This window comes from Nesoenas mayeri (genome assembly GCF_963082525.1).
Source record: "Nesoenas mayeri genome assembly, chromosome: 9".
In the NCBI taxonomy this organism is placed as follows: Eukaryota; Metazoa; Chordata; class Aves; order Columbiformes; family Columbidae; genus Nesoenas; species Nesoenas mayeri.
The window spans coordinates 1905021-1929060 of NC_137557.1; the positions used below are offsets into that span (position 1 = coordinate 1905021).

The window sequence follows — 24040 nt, forward strand, 5'->3', positions numbered from 1 at the left end:
ACAGGAAGGTGTCCAGGCGGGTTGGAATGTCTGCACAGAAGGAGACTCCACAACCCCCTGGGCAGCCTGGGCCAGGCTCTGCCACCCTCACTGAGAAGTTTCTTCTCAAATTTAAGTGGAACCTCTTGTGGTCCAGTTTGCACCTATTGCCCCTTGTCCTGTCCCTGGTTGTCACCAGCAGAGCCTGGCTCCATCCTCCTGACACTCACCCTTTCCATATTGATCCCCAGGAATGAGTCCCCCCTCAGTGTCCTCTTGTCCAGCTCCAGAGCCCCAGCTCCCTCAGCCTTTCCTCACACGGGAGATGCTCCACTCCCTGCAGCATCTTGGTGGCTGCGCTGGACTCTCTCCAGCAGTTCCCTGTCCTGCTGGAGCTGAGGGGCCACAGCTGGACACAATACTCCAGATGTGTTACAATAACAGGAAAGGTGCAGTAAAGTCAGTGTGGCAGATTAACAAACAATTTGATGGTTACTCTGCACAACATCCCTCCTATAGCCACCACGCTGAAAGAAGTTCTCGCATTTGGTATAAATGGATTTTGTATCAATGTAGTAGTTACAATCCTAAAATTACATTTCGGCCCTCAAAGGCTGACGTGGCCCCCGGTGAGAACGAGGGACTAGAACCTTCCCTCCCCTGCTCTCTGCCGTGACCCGGCATTTCTTGAGGGTCCCCCCGCCACCAGCGCGATTTCCCGCCCAGGATAACCCGGGACGCGCCGCCCCGGCCCCGCTCCGCATGCGCGGTGTCCCGGAAGGGGCGGGAGGAGGCGGGAGCCGTGAGGAGCCGGGAGCCGCGGCCATGCTGCGGGCGCTGCGGGCCGGCCTGGCCCCGGGGCGGCTGCGGCAGCAGGTACCGGCCGCCACCGCTTCGTGAGGAGCGGGCGGGACAGCGCGGGCGCCCTGCGGGGAACACGGGGCCGCTCGGGGCCCCGCCGGGCCTGTGAGGGCCCGAGGGCGCCGTGACCGCGGGAGGGGACGCGGCGGGTCGGTGTCCCGGGCGGGTCGGGTCGGGTCGGGTCGGGTCGGGTCGACATCCCCGTTAGCGAGCTGGGGGAGGACAGACCCTCCGAAAGCGGGAAGGTGTGCAGCGGTTCGGTCAGATGAGCGGGAGGCAAAGCGGAGCGCGCTGGGAACCTAAAGGCGGGACTGGCAAAGCCAGGCTTAGTGGGGAGGTCTTGTCTGGCTGTGAGGTGACCTCTTGTGTTCCAGTTTTGTGATAAACGTGGACAACAAGACTTTTGAGCAGGGCCTATTGTGTTAGAATACGGGTGATGGTTTTAACCTAAAGGAGGGAGATTCAGGCTGGACGTGAGGAAGAAATTGTTGCCCTGAGGGTGGTGAGAGCCTGGCCCAGGTATCCAGAGAGATGGTGGATGAACCATCCCTGAGACATCCCAGGCCAGGCTGGACGGGGCTCTGAGCACCCTGAGCTGGTGCAGATGTCCCTGTCATGGCAGGGGGGGCACTGGGGGAGCTTTGACGGTCCCTTCAACACAAACCGTGCTGTGATTCTACAACCCATTTGCCATAGAAAAGCTGATGGACCGGGAGTTCACTTGTTGGTGCAGCGAGCTGTGTTTGGGCAGCTCCAAACTAACCCAGCGATCGCCGTTTGCCTTTCAGTCCCTCCTGAGCTGCTGCAGACACTGTTCTACAGGAGCCCTTCCCAATGAGAGGATCCGCAACATCGGGATCTCGGCCCACATCGACTCGGGGAAGACGACGCTAACAGAGCGAATCCTCTTCTATACGGGCAGGATCGCACAAATGCACGAGGTCGGTTCTCGGAGGACTCCAGAGCAGAGCTGGTCTTTGTGGGCTGAGCATCCCGGGTGCCATCGTGATGCTGTTGTGACCTGTTGTTCTGCACAGTGTAGCGCATGGCCTGAGGGAGCAACGCTTGTTTGCCCTAGTGCGGCTCTTCTGAAGAAGGAATTCTGAATTCCGCTGGTTTCACCAGCACCCCTTTAAAAATAAGTAGAGGATGAGGGGGTAGAGAGCGATCCCTCCTTTACTGCGGTGTTCCGCCTCTTGCAGAACACTGAATCTCATTTCAAGACTTACTTTTCCCTTACCATCTCCATGGTAAATGTACAATGGAAGATGTGTGTTTCTTTTGGTGGAGTCAGATGACTGAGAATCGGAGAACAGAGGGATATGATTTTTAGCTTCAGAGTGAAGCATAATTTGCGCCAGGTTTCTAATGACCTTTTTCAGGAATGAACCTCAGGAGAGCAAAATACGTTCGAGTTGCAGGTGCAGCTGCAAAAACAAAACCAAACTTGTTTGGAGTTCAATAATTCCAAGCGATTTTGCCATGTCTGCTTTTCTTCACTGTGTGAAGGATGATGCTCAGGATACAAAGCATCATTTCTGCACATGCAGAATTCTTAGTAGACTCTCTGGAACTACATTTTTTAATTCTATTTTCCCAAGGTGAAAGGTAAGGATGGAGTCGGAGCTGTCATGGATTCCATGGAGCTCGAGCGGCAGCGCGGGATCACAATCCAGTCTGCGGCCACGTACACCATGTGGAAAGACACCAACATCAACATCATCGACACACCAGGTAACGACAGTTCTGAACGCGTTACGATTGCTGTTCCTTTGGTTATACACAGCGTGCGGCGCCGTCTTTATGCTTGTTAGTCAGGTTGAGCTAATAGGACTCTTTCTATAGACCTGGAGACTCATTCTGTTGGCGGTTGCTCTTTCCTGCAGCTATGAGAAAGCAATTCCTCGTTACCTTTTGTCATCTATGAATAATGTTTGGGTGTTTTTTTGTTATTCAGGACATGTAGACTTCACAATCGAAGTGGAGAGATCTCTCAGAGTTCTAGACGGAGCTATTCTGGTTCTGTGTGCTGTTGGAGGAGTTCAGTGCCAGACCATCACCGTGAACAGGCAAATGAAACGTTACGGCGTTCCCTTTTTAACCTTCATCAATAAACTGGACAGACTGGGCTCTAGTCCAACCAGAGCAGTACAACAGCTGAGGTATTTATCATTTAAAATCATTTGGGAGATAATTCAGAACTATTCACATAGGATGTTAATACTAAGAATATTGAAAAGCTTTCTCTTGTGGGGTCTGTAGTTGCAGTTTTGGATAATACCAAACTTGAGGTTAAATCTTAATCTGACCTATAGCAAGTCTCCATTTTCTCAAGAAAAACAAATGTTAGTGTCAGCCCAGGTTTGCGGTGACTAAGAGTTGGGCTTTTAGTATTTTTTGAGTTCTTGAAATATATTTGGAGCCCCTTTGAAAACAGCCTTTTTCCTGGATGCTGGTGGCAAACGTGCTGTGGGTCACAGCAGGGAGATGATGACGGGTTGGACAGTTTCTCGTTCAAACAACACAAGTCCTGCTCACTCCTTACCTGTGCCCGATTTGATCCGAGAGATATGAGCGTTATTATACAATACAGGAGCGGCAACTCCCCAAATCAGGTGGTTAATCTGGAACCAGTTTGTGCTGCGTCCTTTCCCATGGGAGCTGCTCTCTGTACCTGCGGGATGTCGCGGGCTTGGCAGTCACCTTAAAATGCACCCAGGCGTTTCTCATCAGAATTGGTGGGTTTTTGGCACAGTCCAAAGAACAGAAGATAACGGTTTTATAGGAATGGGATGTTGTTCAAAGACCATCTGGGTCACATATATAGAAATGGTTGGTTTTTTTTTCCTTAAACTAACTTAGATTTGCTCACTTTTTCAGATCCAAGTTAAAACACAACGCAGCTTTTGTTCAGATCCCCATTGGGCTGGAGGGGAACTTCAAGGGAATTATAGATCTTATTGAAGAAAGAGCTATCTATTTTGACGGTGCACTTGGGTAAGTTTTGAAACTTGGGTTTTTCTTAGCTGGGGCGACTCTTTGTAGGAGTAAAGCTACCTGTAGTTTCTGTTCAGAGGTGCAACAGCCTCCTGTTTGGGAAGCTGGGGATGTGGGTTGTGCTCGGGCTGCGTTATCACTCTCCAGGTTCCAGCAAAGCGATGCTGCAGGGCTGGGTTTAGCAATGGGAAGCTGCAGGTGTTGAACAGGTTGTCCTGCGTCCTCACAAACTCCTACCAGGACTGGGAAGAAACCCTCTCCTGCTAAAGCATCACTGATAACTTGTCGATATTCTTATGTGATTATTTTTTGTCAATGTCCATATCAACAGTGAATTTCTCTTGATCATCGCAGTGATTAGTGGGCGGAAGGTTGTTTCATGTGGCGTTTCTTTAGCTTGAGTGTGTTATTTATGTGTAGCCAGACTCTTCGGTATGACGAAATTCCAGCTGAGTTCAGAGCCGAGGCTGCAGAGAGACGTCGGGAGTTGATTGAATGTGTCGCCAACTCGGATGATCAGCTTGGGGAGCTGTTTTTGGAAGAAAAGATTCCTACGACTGCTGAGTTAAAGGTAACTTCATTGTGGTTCTTCTTCCTGTGGCACTGTTCTCTCACTCTTAGGTCCTTACCTGCCTTTCCCCCGATCCCCCAATGAAAATTTCTTGAACTCTTGAGGAAATTTTGTTCGCTTGAGTTCTGCAATACAAGTGTCACCTCCCAGAGGCGAACTCCCACTGTACTCCCTGCTCAGGGCCCGTTCCAAATGTATTTATTTGATTTGATTTGTGTAGGTAGGTCTGAGCTTGCATGTGCCCTTTGGGTGACCAGCAATGACTCAAAGGTACATTTAGTCATTTTTTTTGTCGTTCTTTTGCCTTGCCATGTTACGGCTTTATGGCTGCGACTTGCATCCTGTCCCACAGCACGTCGGTTGTTGAGATGCTGTAAGGAATTCCTGCCTTGTTTTGTGTTTGCATTGATTACATCTGAAATGAGAAAATGTGAAAATGAAACGTGGAAAGAGCGATACACTAAAAGGGAACTGAAGCGGCTTTACTGGGAGACTCCAGAGGAAAAGAATCCAGGTCAAAATGCAGTTTGCCACAAAAAAAAGAAGATAACCCTCCTTCAAGAAATGCAATTAAAAACATAGCTATGTGATTTATTTAATGAAATACTTTAGTTATGAGCATGCCAACATAAAGGGATGCTCACAGAAGTAATCACTGAAAATGGTTTTTGTGCTGACAGCTGGGTATCGCTGTTTCTTCGAGCGCACGTCCACAAAGTCAAAGGTGGTGGGGAGCTCTGGGAAGATCAGCTGCACTGGTACAGTCTTCATGCAGATCTTTGCCACTGTGCTATGGTGGTTTTTTTAATTGGCTTGGCTGTAAAGGTGATTTACTGGTGATTAATATCTCGAGGAAGAGTAGGCAGGAATCTATATCCCAACTTGGCTTGAGATGAAAGCACAAGAGTTTTTTACAGATCAAATGTATCTCTTAGAACCAGCCATTCAGTTACTCCATCAATTAAATAGTATTTTGTGAAGCCTGAGCTATTCCTGTTACAAAGCAGCACTTCTCGCTTTGATAGAGATGTAACAGCACTTCTAGAGGCCTGTAAGGATTTGTCCTTCGCAGGGCAGAGGGAACAATACCAATTTGAATACACTGGGTTGATGTAAGAGGTGAGAGATTTTGAGCAGGAAGCTCTTTTTGATAAGCTCCTGCTGGGAAGGAAATCTGTTACCGAGATAAATCTGCCTATTCAGCATACCTCTGCTTCCCACTTCTGAAAGCCAATTAATTACAGCTCTAATGGCGATAGCGTTGCAGATGCAGGTTAGTTTGTGCTAATACGTCCCTGAAGATGGATTTTCTTTCAGTGGCCAGCAGCCAAGTTTCCACTGAAAATATCTTTTTGTGGAAACGATGCGAAGCATCACTCCTGGTTGCCACAGTCGTAGCGTATGATGTTTGCTGAAGATCAGCTGCTTAAACATCCCCTGATTTGCCACCATCCATAATGCTGCGCAAAAAGCGCCCCAGTTGCTCGGTGGGCACCTCATGATGGTTGTCTTGACGTGAAAGTAAAATTACTTTTCTTCCCCAGAGTAATTGTGGATGAGGATAAACTGCAGTCGTGTTGCTTCATGGAAGACACGTGGATGAATAAAACCACGAGGCATCAGCACATCTGTCTGTCCAGCAGTCCTGGGCTAGAGCAGCAGAATTGCCGATGTCACTCATTTTTTTCCTTTTACTATGTTTGTGAAGTCATTACAACAACAAATTAAAAGAACTGTTCTGTTAATTATGAAGATAGCTGAGCCCTCTCTCTTTGGGTACATTAAGTATCTCCCAGATTAGATCATGTGGTTAACTGGCTTCGTTATCAGGGAGAATTAATTAATTTTGGCTTATCAAAGCCAACAGGAGCGACTGAGGGTCGGAGCGAGGGCCTGGCTGGGCGCAGGGAGGTGACATCCTCTAGTGGCATGGAGAGATGGGACCCAGGTGGCAATTTTGGCTTCACTGATTGATTATGGGGACCAAGAGCCGCTGCCAGCGGTGCGGAAGGTGGCTGTGATCGCGGGGTTATGCTCAGTTCTGCTTTGCAACGCCACATGAAAGCACGAGGTGACTGTACAGCTTGTTCCTCTTGCTCCCTTTGCTGGGGCGTCCTGGAAAGATTCCCAGGATGGTGCAGCTTCAGCAGGTCCGTAGATGATTATGTTCTTCTGTGGTGCTTTTAAAACTGTTGTCATGTAAAAATGGTGATTCACTGAGCATGACACTTACCCACGTATCCCTTCCCTGCCTGACTTCTTCCAGGAGAGTTTTCCATAGTTTAAAATACTGAAGCGTCTCATCTTGCTGTCACAAATTTAAATGTATATTGTTTCCTAATGTAAATGAAGAGGGGGTAATGAGGCACCTAAAACAGAAATGAAGAATCTTGACTTTACCAGCAGAGAATCAATAAATTATTTTGGGGTTAGTGTATATTTACCTTGGGGATTTTCATTTTTAAGTTGAATTTAAGATGAAAGGGCATTAAAAAAAATAAATCTCGCACTTTTGTAGGATTGTGGTGAGCAGGTTTTATGGGAAGCTCTTGTGTAGGTTGTACAGGAGACTGTGGCAGCAGCTGCTTTACTCCAGGAGTAAAGAGAGAAAAGGAATCTGTCCTGGCGCTTGGTGGGTTCTGTGTCGGACTCCTGAAGGTTTTACAGGAGAGGAATGCGCTAATATTTGATGGTTTTCCCCCAGCTCGCCATCAGAAGAGCAACACTGAAGAAATCCTTTACCCCGGTGCTTGTGGGAAGCGCTTTAAAGAACAAAGGGGTGCAGCCGCTGCTGGACGCCGTCCTGGAATACCTCCCCAACCCCTCGGAGGTGGAGAACTACGCTATCCTCAACCAGGGGTGAGTATACGCTGAGCAGACAGAGTGGTCTTGGAATTGGGTAGCGGTAACTGTTACTAACAAAATACACCATCATTTACCAGTTGTTTTTGCACAAACTTCCAAAACTAAGAAAGCTCATCTCTCGTTTGAGGGTTACTGCTTATGGTGGTATTTGAAACACACGTGAGATGTTTAATTTGGAAAAAGATATTGTCTGATGAGATTTCTTTAGACATTTATGGCAATTCTTCAAACCATGCCTACAGTAGAGAGCACGTCTGAAATGTGTAAACAAGGTTTTATTCTTGGGCCGTGTTTGTCGAGGTGGACGTGCTGTCCCTCTGAGGCGGATTCGCTCCTCAGTTGTGTCTGATTGATGAATTGATTTCACAGCAAAACAGTTGGATGGTGTGAAGGACCAGTGATATTTGTCACAGTTTCAACACCCTATCTGGAATCTGCTGCAGTTTCTCTGATATAATTTCTGAGTGTGACTTTTAAGTCTCTGTTATACAGCTGTGAAACTAAAGGCCCAGGGGAATTTCTGAGTTTGGGCTCACATTTTTGATGAGGCTGCCGTGTTCACTTCATGACATAAACTCTGTCTCCATCCCTGTTTTTAAGGGATTCTGAGGACAAAACCAAGTTTCTACTGAACTCTGCTCGAGACGATTCCCAACCTTTTATAGGCCTTGCTTTTAAACTGGAGGTAAGCTGGTCCCAATTGCCTTTCTAATGCAGCAAAACCAGGAGGGAAGTGGGGTGTTCCCTGCAAGAGCTGCGGGAAAAGCGCACAATTAAAACTTTGTATTTTGCGTGTGGTGCCTTTTTCCCTTGGTCACTCTGTGTGTGTTGAAGCTAGACTGGAAGTTTCTGGAGAGCAGACACCCAGAACATTACCTACCTGACTTTATTCCTCGCAACACAAGTTGTACTCACGTTGTGTTAACCCTAAAGGATAAAGGAAGGGATCCAAATTCATTGTTTGTGATTTGAGTTGAAAATAGAGTGAGACCAAACCGATGGTGCTACCAAAACTTATGTAGAAGGAATTTTAAAATCAGTTTATGTTTAAATTCAATTTAAATTTATTTTTAAAAACTGGTTTCAACCATAGAAACCACCAGGGTATCAAACACTGCCAAGATGGAAGTTTTAAAGCGGGTTATGAGCGTCAAACACTTCATAACTTTCTTAGTTAAAACATGAACACTTTGGGGGTTGGGGGGCTTATTTTAAATACTTTCAGAGAAAAATCCTGGTTTTGTTTGCAGTTGAAAACAATGGAACACAAAACAGTTGCAGAAGAAGTTCCGTTTGAACCGAACATGTTTGCTACCTAGAGAGCAGCAGGTCAAGTGAAAGCTGAGATTATATTGCAGAAAGTTTTGTTGACTTGTCTAGTGTGTAAATTCAAACCAGAAACATTTACTCAGCTGTGCAGATGGTGCTTTGAGTCGCAGTGCTCTCGGCTCCCAGAATGCTTCTACCTGATTTGTAATGACTTTTGATTCCAGGCTGGCCGTTTTGGGCAGTTAACCTACGTTCGGGTCTACCAGGGGATGCTGAAGAAATCGGATTATATCTATAACACCAGGACGGGGAAGAAAGTGCGTGTGCAACGGCTCGTCCGGATGCATTCGGACAACATGGAGGTGAGTGTGGGATGTACAATCCATGCGATCGCCTTTGGAGCCGCTCTTGCTAAACCAGCTTCTCGCTTTTCAGCTGTCTCTGAACGATGTGATATGTCAAATTCCTCCTTTTGCGGTTAATTCATACTTGCCTGTGGCACTTAATAGAGCTCTACAAGAAACCAAAATGACCTCTAGTGTGTTATTTCCATTCAAGTGGAAGAGTTTTGCCCAAGAAGCATTATAAAGTAGCTTTGAAGTGATGGCTAAAGAAAGCCAGCTGTGGTATTATCCCCATCTTCCCTACTTCTGGGAGAGGGGAAATAGGATTGACAAAACACACACAAAAAGTTTTCTTCCATATGATTATTGAATACAGTTCTTAAAATTAATTCACAAACAGCTGCAAATAGCACCCTTTCCTGTTTAAGACTCCTGAGCTGCACAGCTGGGCCTGGCCCACATCCTTACGCTGCAATAAATCAGCATCCGAGCTCAGGTCTCCTTTTTCTGCTTGGAATAAAGAGAGAATAAAGATGCACAGAGCATTTTATCAAAGCCGGAGTTTTCACAGGAGCTTAACTTCAAGCTTTTAAACACAGTATTTATGTATGTTCTAAAACCAGGTGTGGTGTGTAATATGCCTTTCAGTGTTACCTAAACAGCGAACTTTTCTTTCCGAAGGATGTAAATGAGGTTTACGCAGGAGACATATGTGCGCTGTTTGGAATCGATTGTGCCAGTGGGGATACGTTCACCGATAAAACCAGCACTGACATTTCCATGGTGAGTGACCCTTTTCATCTGGGTGCCTCGTGCATTGGAATTTACCAGGATTTTGGTGTAAAAGTTTGTCATCATTTGTTCAGTTTAGAGATTTTTTTGATGCATATGCAACTGCAAATATTTTTTGTGATCATTTGTTATACCTCAAGAAGCCTGAATATCCAGAAGTGTGGTATGTGTGGGAGAGACACGCATCTGTTAGCAAACTCTTCTGGGCTGGTAAAAGTGGATGCAGTTACCCCAAAATATTAAGCTATGTATTTGTGTTAGTATTTAAATACATTTACAAAACCTGATAGGAAGCAGAGTCTTCTAATTAGTAAGAAATCCAACGGGAAATCAATTTGCATCCAGGTGACAGTGCTGTGATATCAGGTACAAGATAGATAAGTAAAACAGTCATCCCCATTTGTAACCCTGAGTTCTTGTGACCAGACTTTTCTGGAGGAATTACCTCACCAGGATACTGAACCCAACTGTATTAATATGATCTCTTCCCTTATGGTCGTTGCAGGAATCAATTCACATCCCCGATCCCGTCATTTCAGTAGCTATGAAGCCTTCCAACAAGGTAGGAGCCTATAAATCAACCTTTTTCTGACTCACTTACCTTTCCTCTGCTGCTTTTATAATTTTACGCAGCTTAGTGGTTAAATATGGAACCACAGACTAAACGAGCAGTGTTTAAAAATGTTCTATCCAAAGTACTTAGGAAGAAATAATTCGGATAACTGGGCATGTGACTGCATCAGATGGAATCACGTGGCCATAACAAAAATTGCCTTTGAGCTGGGTGAACATGAGCTTGAAGTAACTGGAGGAATAAATATTATACAGTTATAAACGTATGGCCGCGTTTCAGAAAACAACCTCACGAGAGCAGAAGCGCTGAGCAGTTGATGGGAAAATCTGAGGCCTTTTTGTTGTGTGACTTTGGGTGTTGAAATAACGTTTTCTTGCCTGTGTTCGTTTTATTTTCAGAATGACTTTGATAAATTTGCAAAAGGCCTGAGCCGCTTCACGAGGGAAGACCCCACGTTTCGAACCCATTTTGAAGATGAGAGCAAAGAGACCATAGTTTCTGGAATGGGGGAGCTGCACCTGGAGATCTATGCCCAGGTAATTTGGAAAGCAGATTCCGCGGACTCTGCTTTTGCCTGTTTTCCCAAGAATTCTCTTTCCTTTCTGGCAGAGGAGGAGTACAGCATTGCTGTACCAAAATCTATCTGCAGGTGGGCTAATTAATGCCAGCCATTAGGCCTCATTTTGTAATTGGCTGCCTAAGCTGATGTCAGGTTTACAGGCTATTTGCAGGTGCACAACTCCACTTGCTTTTGTGTAAATGTGGGTTATGGTGTGACAGCTATTTTGAGATTTTCCCAGCAGAAAGCACCATGACATTAATGTGAACGACACTAGAGCTCAGCGAGGAGCTTCATTTCTTAGTCAACTTTTGAAGATTCTCTCTCTCCAGTGGTTCTAGTTTGAAGGCTTGTGAACTATTTAAACGAAAGGTCTGCCTGGAATATTTTTAATGTTCAATTAAAATTGATGTATTAAGTGGTACGCTTTGCTTTAGCAGCCTTTGCTTAGAATGGATTTTACTGTAGCCGTTTCCTACAGGAGAGAGAAGTATTCCGTTTCTGTGTTTTTAAATGTATGCTTCCACAATAAGAGATGATGCAGGCAGGAGGGAATAGTTAGTTACAGTGATTTATTCCTTTCTTTCAAGTTGATGCGTCTGAAATGTTGACAGAATGAAGAAAAGATGGCTTTTTGTCAGAAAGCCTAAATTCGAGTAAAATAATGACTGCTGTTCCCTCTTAGTGCATCTAAAGCGATAGCCCCTGAACAAGGATGACTGCAGAATGACAGTGGAAAATTCAGAACATCAAAAGAAAAACAAACAAGCAAAACCACCAAGACCCTAAAAACCAAAAAACCCCAAACCGAAAAACTGATTAACCCTGATTAAGTTTCTCGTGTCAGCAAGATCTGCAAATAAAGTTGTTTCCAGTGTATTGTTCCGATGGAGCAACTCTGTGTTTCACTCTGCTTTTTCTTCCTGCAGCGGATGGAAAGAGAATACGGTTGCCCTTGCACCATGGGAAAGCCAAAAGTCGCCTTTAGGGAGAACATCTCCGCGCCTGTGCCGTAAGTCCCTCTGGCGACAGAGGTTCTTTTCAATCTATTTTGATGCAGAATTCGATTACGTAGCAGAGAAAGTGCATTTGGGATGATCAGATCCAAGCGTGATGTGCAGGAAAAGCTGACTGGAGGAAGGACTTTTTCTTGGTACCTTCTCTGTCCTCCCTTCAGCTGCTCATTGTGGCGCTGGAGCTGCTGCCGTGGTGCCACCCGCTGCTCCGTTCCACTGGTGTGTGTCTTGGTTGACGGCTCGTGTGACTTGAACACCGTGCTGGGGGTGCCAGAGAACTGTAATTCGCCAGGGAATGACGTTCTGTGGTTAGAAAACAAAACCATAGGAAGCAAAAGGGTGTTTTCTTTGAATGATACTGAACGGGACTTGGCCACTGTAATACCTGGGTTGATCATAAGCAGGTTGATCACGCAGCAGTGATGGTGCAAGTGTGATAAAACACCATCCTGTGAGCTTTTGTCAGCCTGTGCTGTGCTCCCCGCTGCTGCATTTTCCTTCCATCTAGCACATCTGTGTTGTTTTACCCCTCTTACTGTTAGTGCTGTTGATGTTTTGGGACACCTGCCCTTCACCAAACAATGAAGAACCTTTTGTTCTGCAGTTATTTAGCTACTACTTCCAAGGAATTTGGAATAGAAAATGTAGGAACTAAAACCACTACAGATGCCCCAGTTTAACTGGGAGCGCAGTGGGGTAGGAAGCAGCAGAGCTGGAAGTGGGACGAGATCTCCCGTTGTTATCGGTGGGTGATTTGTTACAGGAGGTTGGCATAGTCGAGAGCTTCTGGTTTAATACCAGCCCCATTTTTTTGCTTTATTCTTATGAAAACGCTTGCTCAGATCGCAAAATGTTGATGGACAATAGCACGCAATGGAAATACTGTTCTGGGAACCAAAGAAAGGCCCAGAAATAGATGAAAATGAGTGTCTGCTGGCAGAAGCTGGTGATGCTGAGATGGGTGGGTGATGGTTGCCCAAACCTCACCCTGTTTAACTGAGCTCCTGGCATCAGGTCTGTGAACACCCAACCATCTGTGTGTCTGAGCTGGAGGTTACACAGTTTGCAGGCTTCAAAAACAAAAATACATGCACACACACACACAAAAAAAGGGTTTATAGAAATAAGACTTTACCTGGGATACCACGTCGTGGAGTAAAATCACGTAGTCAAATTCAAGATGCTCGTCGCTTCTCTTCTGGAAAGACAAAGTGAAAAGGGAGGAATTTGGGGCTTCCCCATGCCTTAGAAGTAGTGAATCGGTTCTTTTTGGTTAGCATAAAAACTCTCCAATATATTTCTAAAACTAGCAGCTTGTGTTAACAAATAAAGCAGATGGAGCTTAGTCACTATAACAAAACAAATACCGTTTGTATTTCTGTGAACTGCAGAATTGTGTTTGAGAAACTCAAAGTGAAACTTAAACCGGTGTTAATTCCTCTTTAAGAGAAGCGGGATAGAGCTCAACTTGAGAAACTCATGTGGGAACACCTAATTCGAAGAGGTCTCAACTTAACCTAAATAATCCTAAATAAAATTGTCTGGCTGCAGGATAAGACTTGGAACACACTCCAGAGGCTGTTCAGAGGATAACAAGTTATAGGTGATTGTGTGAGCGACAGAAAATACGCTGGCCTTTGGAACCAACTCTTTACGTACCTATTTTTCAGGGAAAGGGAACAAAATGACTAAGGTTTATTTAATAACCTCCTGTCTGCCTTATCCTTTTATTGCTCTGCTTCGTTAAAGAGGGTTTTAAAAGCTTGTTTGCGCGCAGCCCTGTGAACTGCTTTCCGACAGCCATCAGAGGGAGCAAAACGGTAACGAATCCTGTGCCCGGAGAGCGTTTCTGCCCTTCCTGCACACCCAGAACTCATGGGAATTCACTGGCTGTTCTGGGTGGCCGAATGAGGGCTCTGAAAGGCTGCTCTGAACGCTCCTGATGCGATATTTGGGGTTTTCTAAACGTGAAGTCCCACTTCTCTATTCTAGCTTACATACTAAACTTCCTTGAATTAAAGCTGACCATCTTTTTAGGAATTACTCTTAACTCACAGTATGTTTTCTGCAAATAGAATGGAGAAGGACTGGGAAAATCTATAGAATTCTATTAATTCACCAAACTTTGCCCTAATAATAATTCATCAAAACCAAGCTTATCCGTTAAGCCTGTCCCAGGTAAGCAGTCTGCAAGGCCTGTTGGTAACAGCAGCTAATGACCCGATTAATTTGAAGAGCTATAGTGAGATTGGACAGTCGTATTTACTTCTTAGCTCAGGGCAGATCCAGACCCGCTCAGGACAAACCCTGTACTGGAGATTGCCCAGAAATAAGTGAAAATGGAAAATATGTTGTCCTGAAGTGTTCTGTTCCCCTTCTACCTTGTGATGTGTTTTCCTGAATTCAGTTTTCTTATCGTAAACTTAATTGGCGCTCATCATGCTGATATAAGTTTGAAAGCGTTGCTCCAATGGACTGAATTTTTCAGCTTGGGGGAAAGCTGCTCCTGAGTGAGTGTTACAGCAACTGTTACCTGGGTCATTTAAAAATATCAGAGAGCATTTCTGCAATATTAATTTCTCAACTGAAAATTAATTTTAAGATATTCTCACCACTAAAAAAAAATACTAAAAGTAAGTTTGGGAAGAACAAAGTAAAAAATGTTAATACTGACAGTGAAATTAAATCAGTCTTTTCTTTCTTGATTAGCATTTTGAGGTGAACTAGCAAGTAGGTGGAGACTGGAATACTGCAAACAAAGCGATGCAGATTGTGTCTTATTGAATTTGAGGCGCAGCCCGTTGCTATTTGTCTACACGTGGCTCTTGCCGAGATGTCGAGCGGTGTTACTGTGGTGATGGTGCAGATCAGGAGATGAAGGACAATAATCCAGTGCATGTTATGCAGATGCAAGAACACTGTAAGCTGGGCTTAACTATGGGTTAAATGCAATGAAATCACATAAAACCGTAATCAACGTTGTGACCTCCAAGTGGAGAGTCGATTTTCTTAACTAAATAAGCATATAATAGTGTTGCCAAGAAGACACAGCTTCTACAAGCAAAATCTATGAAGAGAAGGAGCGGTCTAAATAAAAACTGGGGTGTTCGTGATTGTAGGTGGAACAAAAAGCAAATGTTGGCTTACAAATGAACCCGACCAAGGAGTTCAGACACAATTGAGGTTTGTTGCTTAAGAACTTCAGCCATAGTCTAGTACACACACAACTGCTTGGCTCCTAAATACCAGTTTTATTGCCGGCCACTGTGGGTAACTCACCACTTGCTTCACGTGTTTGATTTGGGCCAGATGGAGCTCGGTGTCTTCGGTCGAGTTCTGCCAGATCACGTAGCCAGCGGCGGCCCAGGCGAGCAGGCGCACGGGGACCAGCGCCGGGGGCACGTTCCCGTGGCTGTCTGGCAACAAAACAGATAATATATATTGAGCAAGACGCATGGAGTTGCGGCTGTTAACAGAACCTCATCACCTACTAGTAGACATTCCCATCACTGTCTGTTTTCCTCCTGCTTACTCTTCGTATATGTTCTATAGGGTGTTCAAGGCAGGGGTTGCTCTGAGGAGCAGACCCTGGTGCCGCAGTCGGGGTGTCTGATGGACTCCACAGCGAGCAGGGTGCTGGTGAAGGGAGAGGTGACGTAGCAGGTTGTTCTCAAGAACAACCACCCTCAAATCACATTTCAGTTCTGGATTTTGGAAGTGATTAATAAATTTAGTAGCGTTGTAATTGACGCACCACCCTAAATAAGAGAAAGGGAAGCAATATATTCGTCTCCAAAACGTCCTTCTCGCCCAAAGCCCTTTGTTGTACCTGGTATGTTTTCTGCCACAAGCTCCTTCTCCAGGCTCTTGATTTGGTTGTAGAACTGCTGATCTGCTTCATCGCTGCTCTCGAGTTCTCCTTCAATCGCGAACTGCACATCGGGAGGGGTGTTTCTGTTGCCCGGATGATAAAGAACCTCGGCAGTGCAGTTAACAGTACTGTCCTGTTACAGAGTTAAGGATGTGCATTAATATTTGATTAAATACACATGCAACATTGGTAATTTGCGCTTCCAAAATGTATTTTTTCCCATATGTAGTTGCTGTTTTCTCTGAGCGTGGCCCGTAGAGGTTTGTGATTATTTAAGACAAGGTTAAATTCGTAGTATTTCAGTGAAGATGCTACAAGGGCAGTTTTCTTTCTGCAGTGACAGGAAGGGCAGTGTTTGTGGTGCACAGTGCCACTCGTGCTCTTCAGTTGGAGTAATGGCTTCAAATAACTTCAAAATCAAGTGACACTGAAATGTCCTTGTCATCCCTCCAGCATTTTCTGTGCCACAGTGGTAGGTACCACATGTTTGGGGCTTTTACGGTATAAGAAATGGAGCTTTGCATTGGGTAAAATTGGAGCCTTCTGGTTTTTTTCCCCTATTTGCAGTATAGAAAAATCCAGAACACGATACCAAGTATTATTAAGTGGTGCACCCACCGCCCTCGGCCAGGAGCAGCAGCAAAGCGTGTTGGCTCTTTATTACCCATCAGTGCTGCCAACTTCTGCCCACAAGAGCACATAAATGAAATAAATCTGAACTCACTTTGTCATTCAAGTCTTCCAGCACAAATTCCAGGTGGTACTTATGCCCAGCATCACCGATGTCCTAAATAAGGAAAACATTAAGAGCATTGATTTTGTAGAACGTTGAATTGCGGAAAATATTGCGGTTATTGTGGAAAGGGCTGCGGTGGGGTCCGTTCCGAGCTAGGACAAGGCTTTTAGTTCTCCCTGCACAGTTCAGATCGCTCATTTGATGTGCACCTGGGGGAGTGTTTGGTTGGTGCCTCCTCACCCATTTTCAGTCTTGTATCCACTTAATTAATTGCTGTGTTTGGGCTCCCTGTGTGCTGCGGCTCTTCAGGACGTGGTTCAGAGGTGGATTTAGCAGTGTTAACAACTGATGATCTTAAAGGCCTTTGCCAACCAAGACGATTCTGTGATTCTGTCCAATAATGTGCCGCTTGGCCAAATACCGAAGAGCCTTAATCGGGTTCTTAGACCAAGTCCATTTGCGCTTTGTTATGTATATTGTCTGTGTTTTGGATGTCTAGCAGAACGACTCGCACCAGCAGGTTGGTGTTGCTGTAATAACCTTGTTCTAGCAGGTTTGCCAACAAACGCAGAACAGGTCCGTGGTGAGTCTGTGCTGAGCAGAGCGTCCTCCTGCGAGGGACGGGGCTGGGGGGCTCCGCCGGACCGGGCCGCGGTTAAATCCCGGGGGAAGACAAGCAGAGCCGCTGCCACCCCCAGAACCGGGTCCCACCGCGATCCCCTCGGATCCCGCCCCCCGGGTCCCGGCGCTCACCGGCCCGCGGCCCCGCCGCACGTCCCGCAGCACCAGCCCGCGGCCGGGGCCCCCCCGGCGGTAGCGGATGAGCCCGGCGGCCGCAACCGCCGCCCGGCGGAATCGGAAGGAGCTCGGCGGGTCCTCCATGGCGGGCGGAGCCGCTTCCTCCTCCCGCAGGAAGCGCCGGGCGGGGCGGGAGGAGCAGGACGGGCCGGGGCCGCCTCAGCCCGCCCGGAGCCGCGGGTTGTCCCGGCACCGGGGCTCCGGCTGCGCCCACAGCCGGGTGGGACCGGACCGGGGGGCGTGTAGAATCGTTTAGGTTGGAAAAGACCCTCAGGATCCTTCCCCTGTGCTCTGCACTGGGGAGGCCACACCTGGAGTGTTGTTTTCAGTTCTGGGCCCCTCAGCTCAGGAAAGAGATTGAAGGGCTGGAGGGTCCAGAGAAGAGCAACAAGACTGGGGAAGGGACTTGAGCACAAGCCCTATGGGGAGAGGCTGAGGGAGCTGGGCTTGGTTAGTCTGGAGAAGAGGAGGCTTAGAGCTGAGCTCAGCACTCTCTAGAACTACCTGAAGGGCAGTTCTAGCCAGGTGGGGATTGGGCTCTTCTCCCAGGCATCAGCAATAGGACAAGGGGCCATGGGCTTCAACTCTGCCAGGGGACATTTAGGCTGGAGATTAGGAAGAAATTATTTACAGAGAGAGTGGTCAGGCATTGGAATGGCTGCCCAGGGAGGTGCTGGACTCACCGGCCCCGGAGGTTTTTAAAGTGAGCTTGGACATGGCACTTAGTGCCATGATCTAGTAAACAGACTAGAGTTGGACCAAGGGTTGGACTCGATGATCTCTGAGGTCTTTTCCAACCCAGTCGATTCTGTGATCACGGAGTCCGACCGTTCCCCACCCCTGGCACTGCCCCATGTCCCTGAGAACCTCATCTCTGCTCAACCCTCCAGGGATGGTGACTCCAGCACTGCCCTGGGCAGCCTGTTCCAATGCCCCACAGCCCTTTTTAATGAAGGAATTATTCCAATATCCAGTCGAAACCTCCTTTGGTGCAACTTGAGGCCGTTGCCCCTCATCCCATCGCTTGTTCGTGGGGAGCAGAGCCCAATTCCCCTGGCTCCAACCTCCTCTCTTCCAGCTCCAGAGCGATCAGCTCTCCCTCCCTTCAGCCTCCTGTTCCCCAGCCCGGAGAGACCTCTGTGTTTCAGAGACCTCAGATCCCTTCAGTTTCACTTAAAAAAGCTTATAATAGTTCATATTCACAAGCTTTCCCCCTAATTATCCCCTTGCGCAGGGTCTACACTTAACATGGAAGTACTTTGTGGGTGGAAACTGTAGGTGTTTGCAGAAAACAGCAACAAAAACGCTGCTATTCAGTATTCAGCCCAAAGGTAAGCAGGCTTTATTAGTTTTGCTTGCCGCTTGATTTTGCGGTTGTTTTTTGAGCAGTTTAACTCATCGCGATCCCTCGGCTTCCCATTTGCAAGGCGAAGAATCGTGATGCTGCTTCTTCAGGCATTAAATGTCCTCAGATGTTTCAGCTGCTGCCCTGGCATTTAGACATTTTGGTTACACATAGCCGAATGGAATAAAGCAAAATGCAGGTTGGGAACGTTTTCCTTAGAGCACTGTGGTTACAGTACAGTTTGTGTAATGAGTAATGGGTTTGTCTGTTTGTAGGTTTGAATATACACACAAGAAGCAGACGGGCGGAGCGGGACAGTATGGTAAAGTCATCGGCGTCCTTGAGCCCCTGGATCCGGAGGACTACACAAAATTGGAATTTGAAGACAGAACCGTTGGCACAAATATTCCAAAACAATTCGTGCCTGCTGTTGAAAAGGTACGAAGCATGTTTTTGTATGCATATGATACAAGAAATACCAATTCTTGTTTTCCTCCTGTACCACCAGCATTCGCTGTGACTGCCCTGCCCGAGGCGAGGAGGCTTTTCCCATTGCTTCGGGGGAAGCAGAACCAAATTTGTGGGGCTTTGCTTAATACCCGACATTCCGCAGTTTTCCGCTTAGTGATGAAGCTGCTGTTTGTTTCCCTTGGTGTGCGTGCGTGTTCCATTCGTGCAGCGGGGCAGAGGGTGGGCTGCCCGCTGCTGTGGCCGGACAGGCCTCCCGCTGCTGCCTCTGCTTCTTAATTGCCCCTTTTCTGCTTTTAATTGTGGCTCTCGTCTCTAACCCTGAAATATGTAACTTTTTTTTTGGTGTAGGAAACTGTAATTAAGCTGGATTGCCTGCATAAATTACTAAATATTCTTTCTTTTTAATCTCTTCTGTGGGATTCCTGTGTCTGTCTCTCTGTAACCATATGATTTATCACCTATTATTTTTAGTACCTACCACGATCTTTGAATTCTTACAATAGTGGATCAACCTAAAATAATTCCTTCATTATTCTATGATGCAACATATCAAGATTTTTGCCAAATCCTGGAAAAAGCATGCAGTCTTCAAATAATCTCGTTCTTCAGTCTAGTGCTGAGAGTGGTTCTTTGCACAGAGATCATTCTCTCAGGTTTTGGCTGTGCAGACCCTTAGTGAAGAAAATCCTGAGGGCATTTCTTTTTCTGAGCTTGTTTCATGATTTCTGTTCTTAAAAAAATACCAGGATCAAACTGCGGTGCCAAAGAATGATAGTACAAAGTTTTCAAACGCTTGGGAATGAAAAGTTTTCCCCACTGTTATGTTCTTCCATCATCTTATCAAGCAAGAAGGTCCACTGGGTAGATGAGGGATTGCTGCTAATAATTGTGAAAGGGTTTTTGTTGTTATCGGTTTGGGTTTTTTAAGTTTTGTGTCCTTTATAGGCTGTTGTTAATGCTGGTTGTCTTTTTAAGCTTCTAGGGGTCCTGGGGACAGCAGGGTGACCATGAGCCAGCACTGGGCCCTTGTGGCCAGGAAGCCAATGGTACCTGGGGTGGGTTAGAAGGGGGTGGTCAGTAGGTCAGAGAGGTTCTCCTGCCCCTCTGCTCTGCCCTGGGGAGACCACACCTGGAATCTTGTGTCCAGTTGTGGCCCCTCAGTTCCAGCAGGACAGGGAACTGCTGGAGAGAGTCCAGCGCAGGGCAACAAAGATAATTAAGGGAGTGGAGCATCTCCCGTGTGAGGAAAGGCTGAGGGAGCTGGGGCTCTTTAGTTTGGAGAAGAGGAGACTGAGGGGTGACCTTATTAATGTTTATAAATATATAAAGGGTGAGTGCCATGAGGATGGAGCCAGGCTCTTCTCGGTGGCAAACAATGATAGGACAAGGGGTAATGGGATCAAGCTGGAACACAAGAGGTTCCACTTAAATTTGAGAAGAAACTTCTTCTCAGTGAGGGTGACAGACACTGGCCCAGGCTGCCCAGGGGGGTTGTGGAGTCTCCTTCTGTGCAGACATTCCAACCCGCCTGGACACCTTCCTGTGTAACCTCATCTGGGTGTTCCTGCTCCATGGGGGAATTGGACTCGATGATCTTTTGACGTCCCTTCCAATCCCAAACATACTGTGATACTGTAATACTGTGATTTTGGTCTAAAACCTGCTAACTTGGAGCTGTGATTTGCCAGGGATTCCGAGACGCGTGTGAAAAGGGGTTTGTGTCGGGGCACAGGATCTCCGGGGTGCGGTTCGTCCTGGAGGATGGTGCTCATCACATGGTGGACTCCAACGAGATCTCCTTCATCAGAGCAGGAGAAGGAGCCCTCAAGCAAGGTAGAAATCCCATCGTTCAAATGTGTGGTCGTGCTGGATGCATTAGTGTTGGAGCTGAATTTAACCACCTCCTCTCTGTAGCTTGGTTTGTTGCCATTTAAAGTTTGGGCGGTTGTGTGGAGCAGAATAAATACAAGAGAAATTTGGAGGAGGCACGATAATTCTTTTAGTCACATTAATAATATTTCCTAGAATAAAGAAACACCAACAGCTTCACCCTTACACAGGTATGGAAAGAACATTCTATCATCCTGTGCCTCCCAGCGTTACGATCTCAGCAATACCAGGCTGGGGAGCTGGAATTCCACATAATTGATTATTTTTTTGCCCCAGTGACGTAAGAAACATGTAGCATTAACCATCAGACACTTCTGTGCTTTGCGTAGGGGCATCCTGAATTCCGCCGGGCTTGTCCTTTGATTCTTTAGTTAAGTTTTTTTCTGCAGCGATGGAGAACGCGGCCGTGCGTCTCCTGGAGCCCATCATGGCGGTGGAGGTGATGGCGCCCACGGAGTTCCAGGGAGCGGTGATCGCTGGGATTAATCGCCGGCACGGCGTGATCACGGGGCAGGACGGCACCGAAGGTTACTTCACTCTCTACGCCGAGGTTTGTGTTCTTTCTGACCTTTTCCTGCGTTGTCTTTTGACTCCTTCACTGTTCTACTTATCGACTGGTATGTGTAAACTTGTAGCCAGATTTTCCTGTGGATAAGCACAACGTTAATTTCCAACCTGTGGCAGCATATTATGCAGCTTTAATAAATCTGGTATAAATCCATCTTGCTCCAGAGAAGCCCAAAATCACACAGTGGCAGAGGAAGGACCAGAACTGAGGTTTCTTCGATGGGCCAGCAGTGCAGCACTACAGGGGAAAGAGCTTTTTGCCACCCGCAATAATTGCAGATAAATGCACATGACTTGTCTTCAATGTCCCTTTTTCTATGTCCATTCTAAAAACATATTTATTCTCTGCATCAAATTGTGTCTAGCGTTGCAATCTTGAGATATTTCAAGTATTACGATCTCTTGCCTGATGATGGGATATTCAAACTTTGGTGTTTCCTCCTAAAAACACGTTGTGAATGTGAATTAGTTGTAACGAGAGGTACTTTAAAAAACTAGATCATTAGATCAGTGGTGATTACAAAGAGCACCAGATTTTACTGACTCTTTAGATTGTAATTGAGATTAATTGGATGATAACCTGAAGTTGATGGCAAAAGATGTTGTTTTTACAAGAATAGTTTGCTTGGATTGCAGGTGCCGCTGAATGACATGTTTGGATACGCCACCGAGCTGCGGTCTTGCACAGAGGTGAGTACGCTCGGTACTTTCTGCTACAACACAGTTATTTGTGTAAATCAATTGTGCTAATTTGCATCATCTCGTACATAACATACACAGCAGTAAAAGTGCTAAAAATCAAAACAAATGTGGGACAGGAAAATAACGTTAGAATTTTTACTGTTACCTAAATTGAGTTTTAATTAACATTGCTGTTATTAGGTGTGTCATTTCTGCCCAGAAAGGTCTTTTATGCTTTGAAGAGGGTAGAGATTCAAAATCGTAAGTAATCCAAAGTGAACAGGTATCAGTGAAGGTATTAAATTCCCAGGCTGGAAAACTGAGGTGTACTCTGTACGTTCCAAACGTCTGCAAGTAGAGAAGATTTTTGACAGCAGCGTTCACATTATGAAGATATTATATTTAATAATATATGTGTCTGTAGTTATGTGCTCCTGGAAGGAATTTGAATCGAGCGAGTTTGTGTGTTACATAAAATTTGCTGTTCCACATCTCGTGCCGTGTTCTGTGAGCACGTAAATGGGTTGGCGCTAATACCGTCGTCATTTTCAGGTTTTAAGCAGAATTGTCACACTTGTGAGGTGGGAACCGTGGGCTTGCGTCAAAGAGCAGGGTTCGGACACGGCTTGTGTGGTTTTGTCTCATCTCCCCAGTGCACCGTGTTTGTCTCCTGCCTCATAAATGATTATTGCATCTTATTTCACAGACGAGGGTATGTGCTGCTGCTAAACGCTATGACACATTTAGCATCCTCACCTTGACTGTTCTTTCTCCAACTCTACAGGGAAAGGGTGAATATACAATGGAATACTGTAAATATCAGCCGTGCTCGCCCAGCACTCAAGAAGAAATAATTAACAAATACCTCGAAGCAACGGGGCGACTTCCTGCGAAAAAGGGCAAAGCCAAGAGCTGATTTTTTTCCCGTTGAGCACATTGAACAGTTTTTCACAGTCTACTCTGAAAGTGACAGAAGCAATCGGGGCTGGCTGGGACTTGGACTTGTCACTTCATCATAATATCCTTCCTTTGTGGTATTCTCAGATGCCACCAGGAGGTTACAATGGAATCGATCATGTGTAAATGCTGCTCAGCAACAAAATATATAAAAGTTAAAACACTGGTGATAATTTGTCTTGAAATTTGTCTTAACTCATTTGTATTAAAATAATTTTCGATTTTGTTTTTACTTGATACACCATTATTTTGTGACTGGGCTGGTTACTGTTTCTCTGGGTTTGAAAGTTTAAACATGTTCATTTAGGAGACTCACGGGCCGGGCACTGGAGATGGGTCCCCATCCTGTTCTGAGCAGTTTTCCCATCCGTGCTCCAGGCCCGGCTCCTGCACTTAATGCATCCAGACCAGAGAACTCGCGTCGCTTCGTCCTCCACATCCTTCAGAAACAACACCAGGAGCCCCAAAATCCCGACGAGCTGCGCAAAGTCTGTCCGTGCAACTTTCGTATTGCTGGTGGCACGAGGCGTTTAGGAAGAGTTGATAATGTATGTAGTTCAGTCTTTCCAGACCTGTGAACAATATGGGTTTATAATGGGCTTGTTTTCTTGGCTCCTTGTTAAACCAAACAGAAGGTTCCTTTTCTCAGGATCTTAAAATCAAGAGGGTGTGTTGCTGATGATGCTCAGCTTGGGGAATCGATTGAATAGATCTTGTTCGTTCACGGAAGAGAGATAAAACACGGGTGGTATGGGTAGTTGAGAAAGAGACGATACTGTGATCGCTTTCTTTTTAATCACTACCAGAAATCCACGCTGAATTTTCTTTGCGTGCTGCCTCTCCCTGCTCAGCTCAGCAGCGTTTTTGCAGATTTCCAGTAAGCAGAGCCTGAAGTTG

General features: G+C 46.1%; 2 protein-coding genes across 3 annotated transcripts; one reads left to right on the forward strand and one right to left on the reverse strand.

Moving 5' to 3' along the window:
* Positions 1 to 797: 797 nt before the first annotated feature.
* GFM1 (G elongation factor mitochondrial 1) lies at positions 798 to 23243 on the forward strand. 2 transcript variants are annotated; one of them, XM_080349427.1, is made up of 18 exons: positions 798 to 855; positions 1629 to 1781; positions 2442 to 2574; positions 2798 to 3002; positions 3721 to 3837; positions 4258 to 4408; positions 7113 to 7267; positions 7874 to 7958; positions 8767 to 8904; positions 9568 to 9669; positions 10184 to 10240; positions 10651 to 10788; positions 11741 to 11823; positions 18853 to 19015; positions 20737 to 20881; positions 21328 to 21488; positions 22142 to 22195; positions 22971 to 23243. In XM_080349427.1, exons 1-18 carry the CDS (start codon positions 805 to 807, stop codon positions 23100 to 23102), a joined length of 2223 nt encoding a protein of 740 aa, XP_080205553.1. In that variant the 5' UTR covers positions 798 to 804; the 3' UTR covers positions 23103 to 23243. The 2 variants fall into 2 exon arrangements, with proteins under 2 accessions (XP_080205553.1, XP_080205554.1); XM_080349428.1 differs by lacking the exon at positions 798 to 855 and adding an exon at positions 936 to 989.
* On the reverse strand, positions 11993 to 17316 carry LXN (latexin; the record flags this gene model as incomplete). The annotated part of the gene is made up of 6 exons (XM_080349358.1): positions 11993 to 12130; positions 12963 to 13025; positions 15107 to 15243; positions 15657 to 15831; positions 16423 to 16485; positions 17188 to 17316. The coding sequence occupies 6 exons, from the start codon at positions 17314 to 17316 to the stop codon at positions 11993 to 11995; spliced, it is 705 nt and encodes a 234-aa protein (XP_080205484.1).
* Positions 23244 to 24040: the final 797 nt, after the last annotated feature.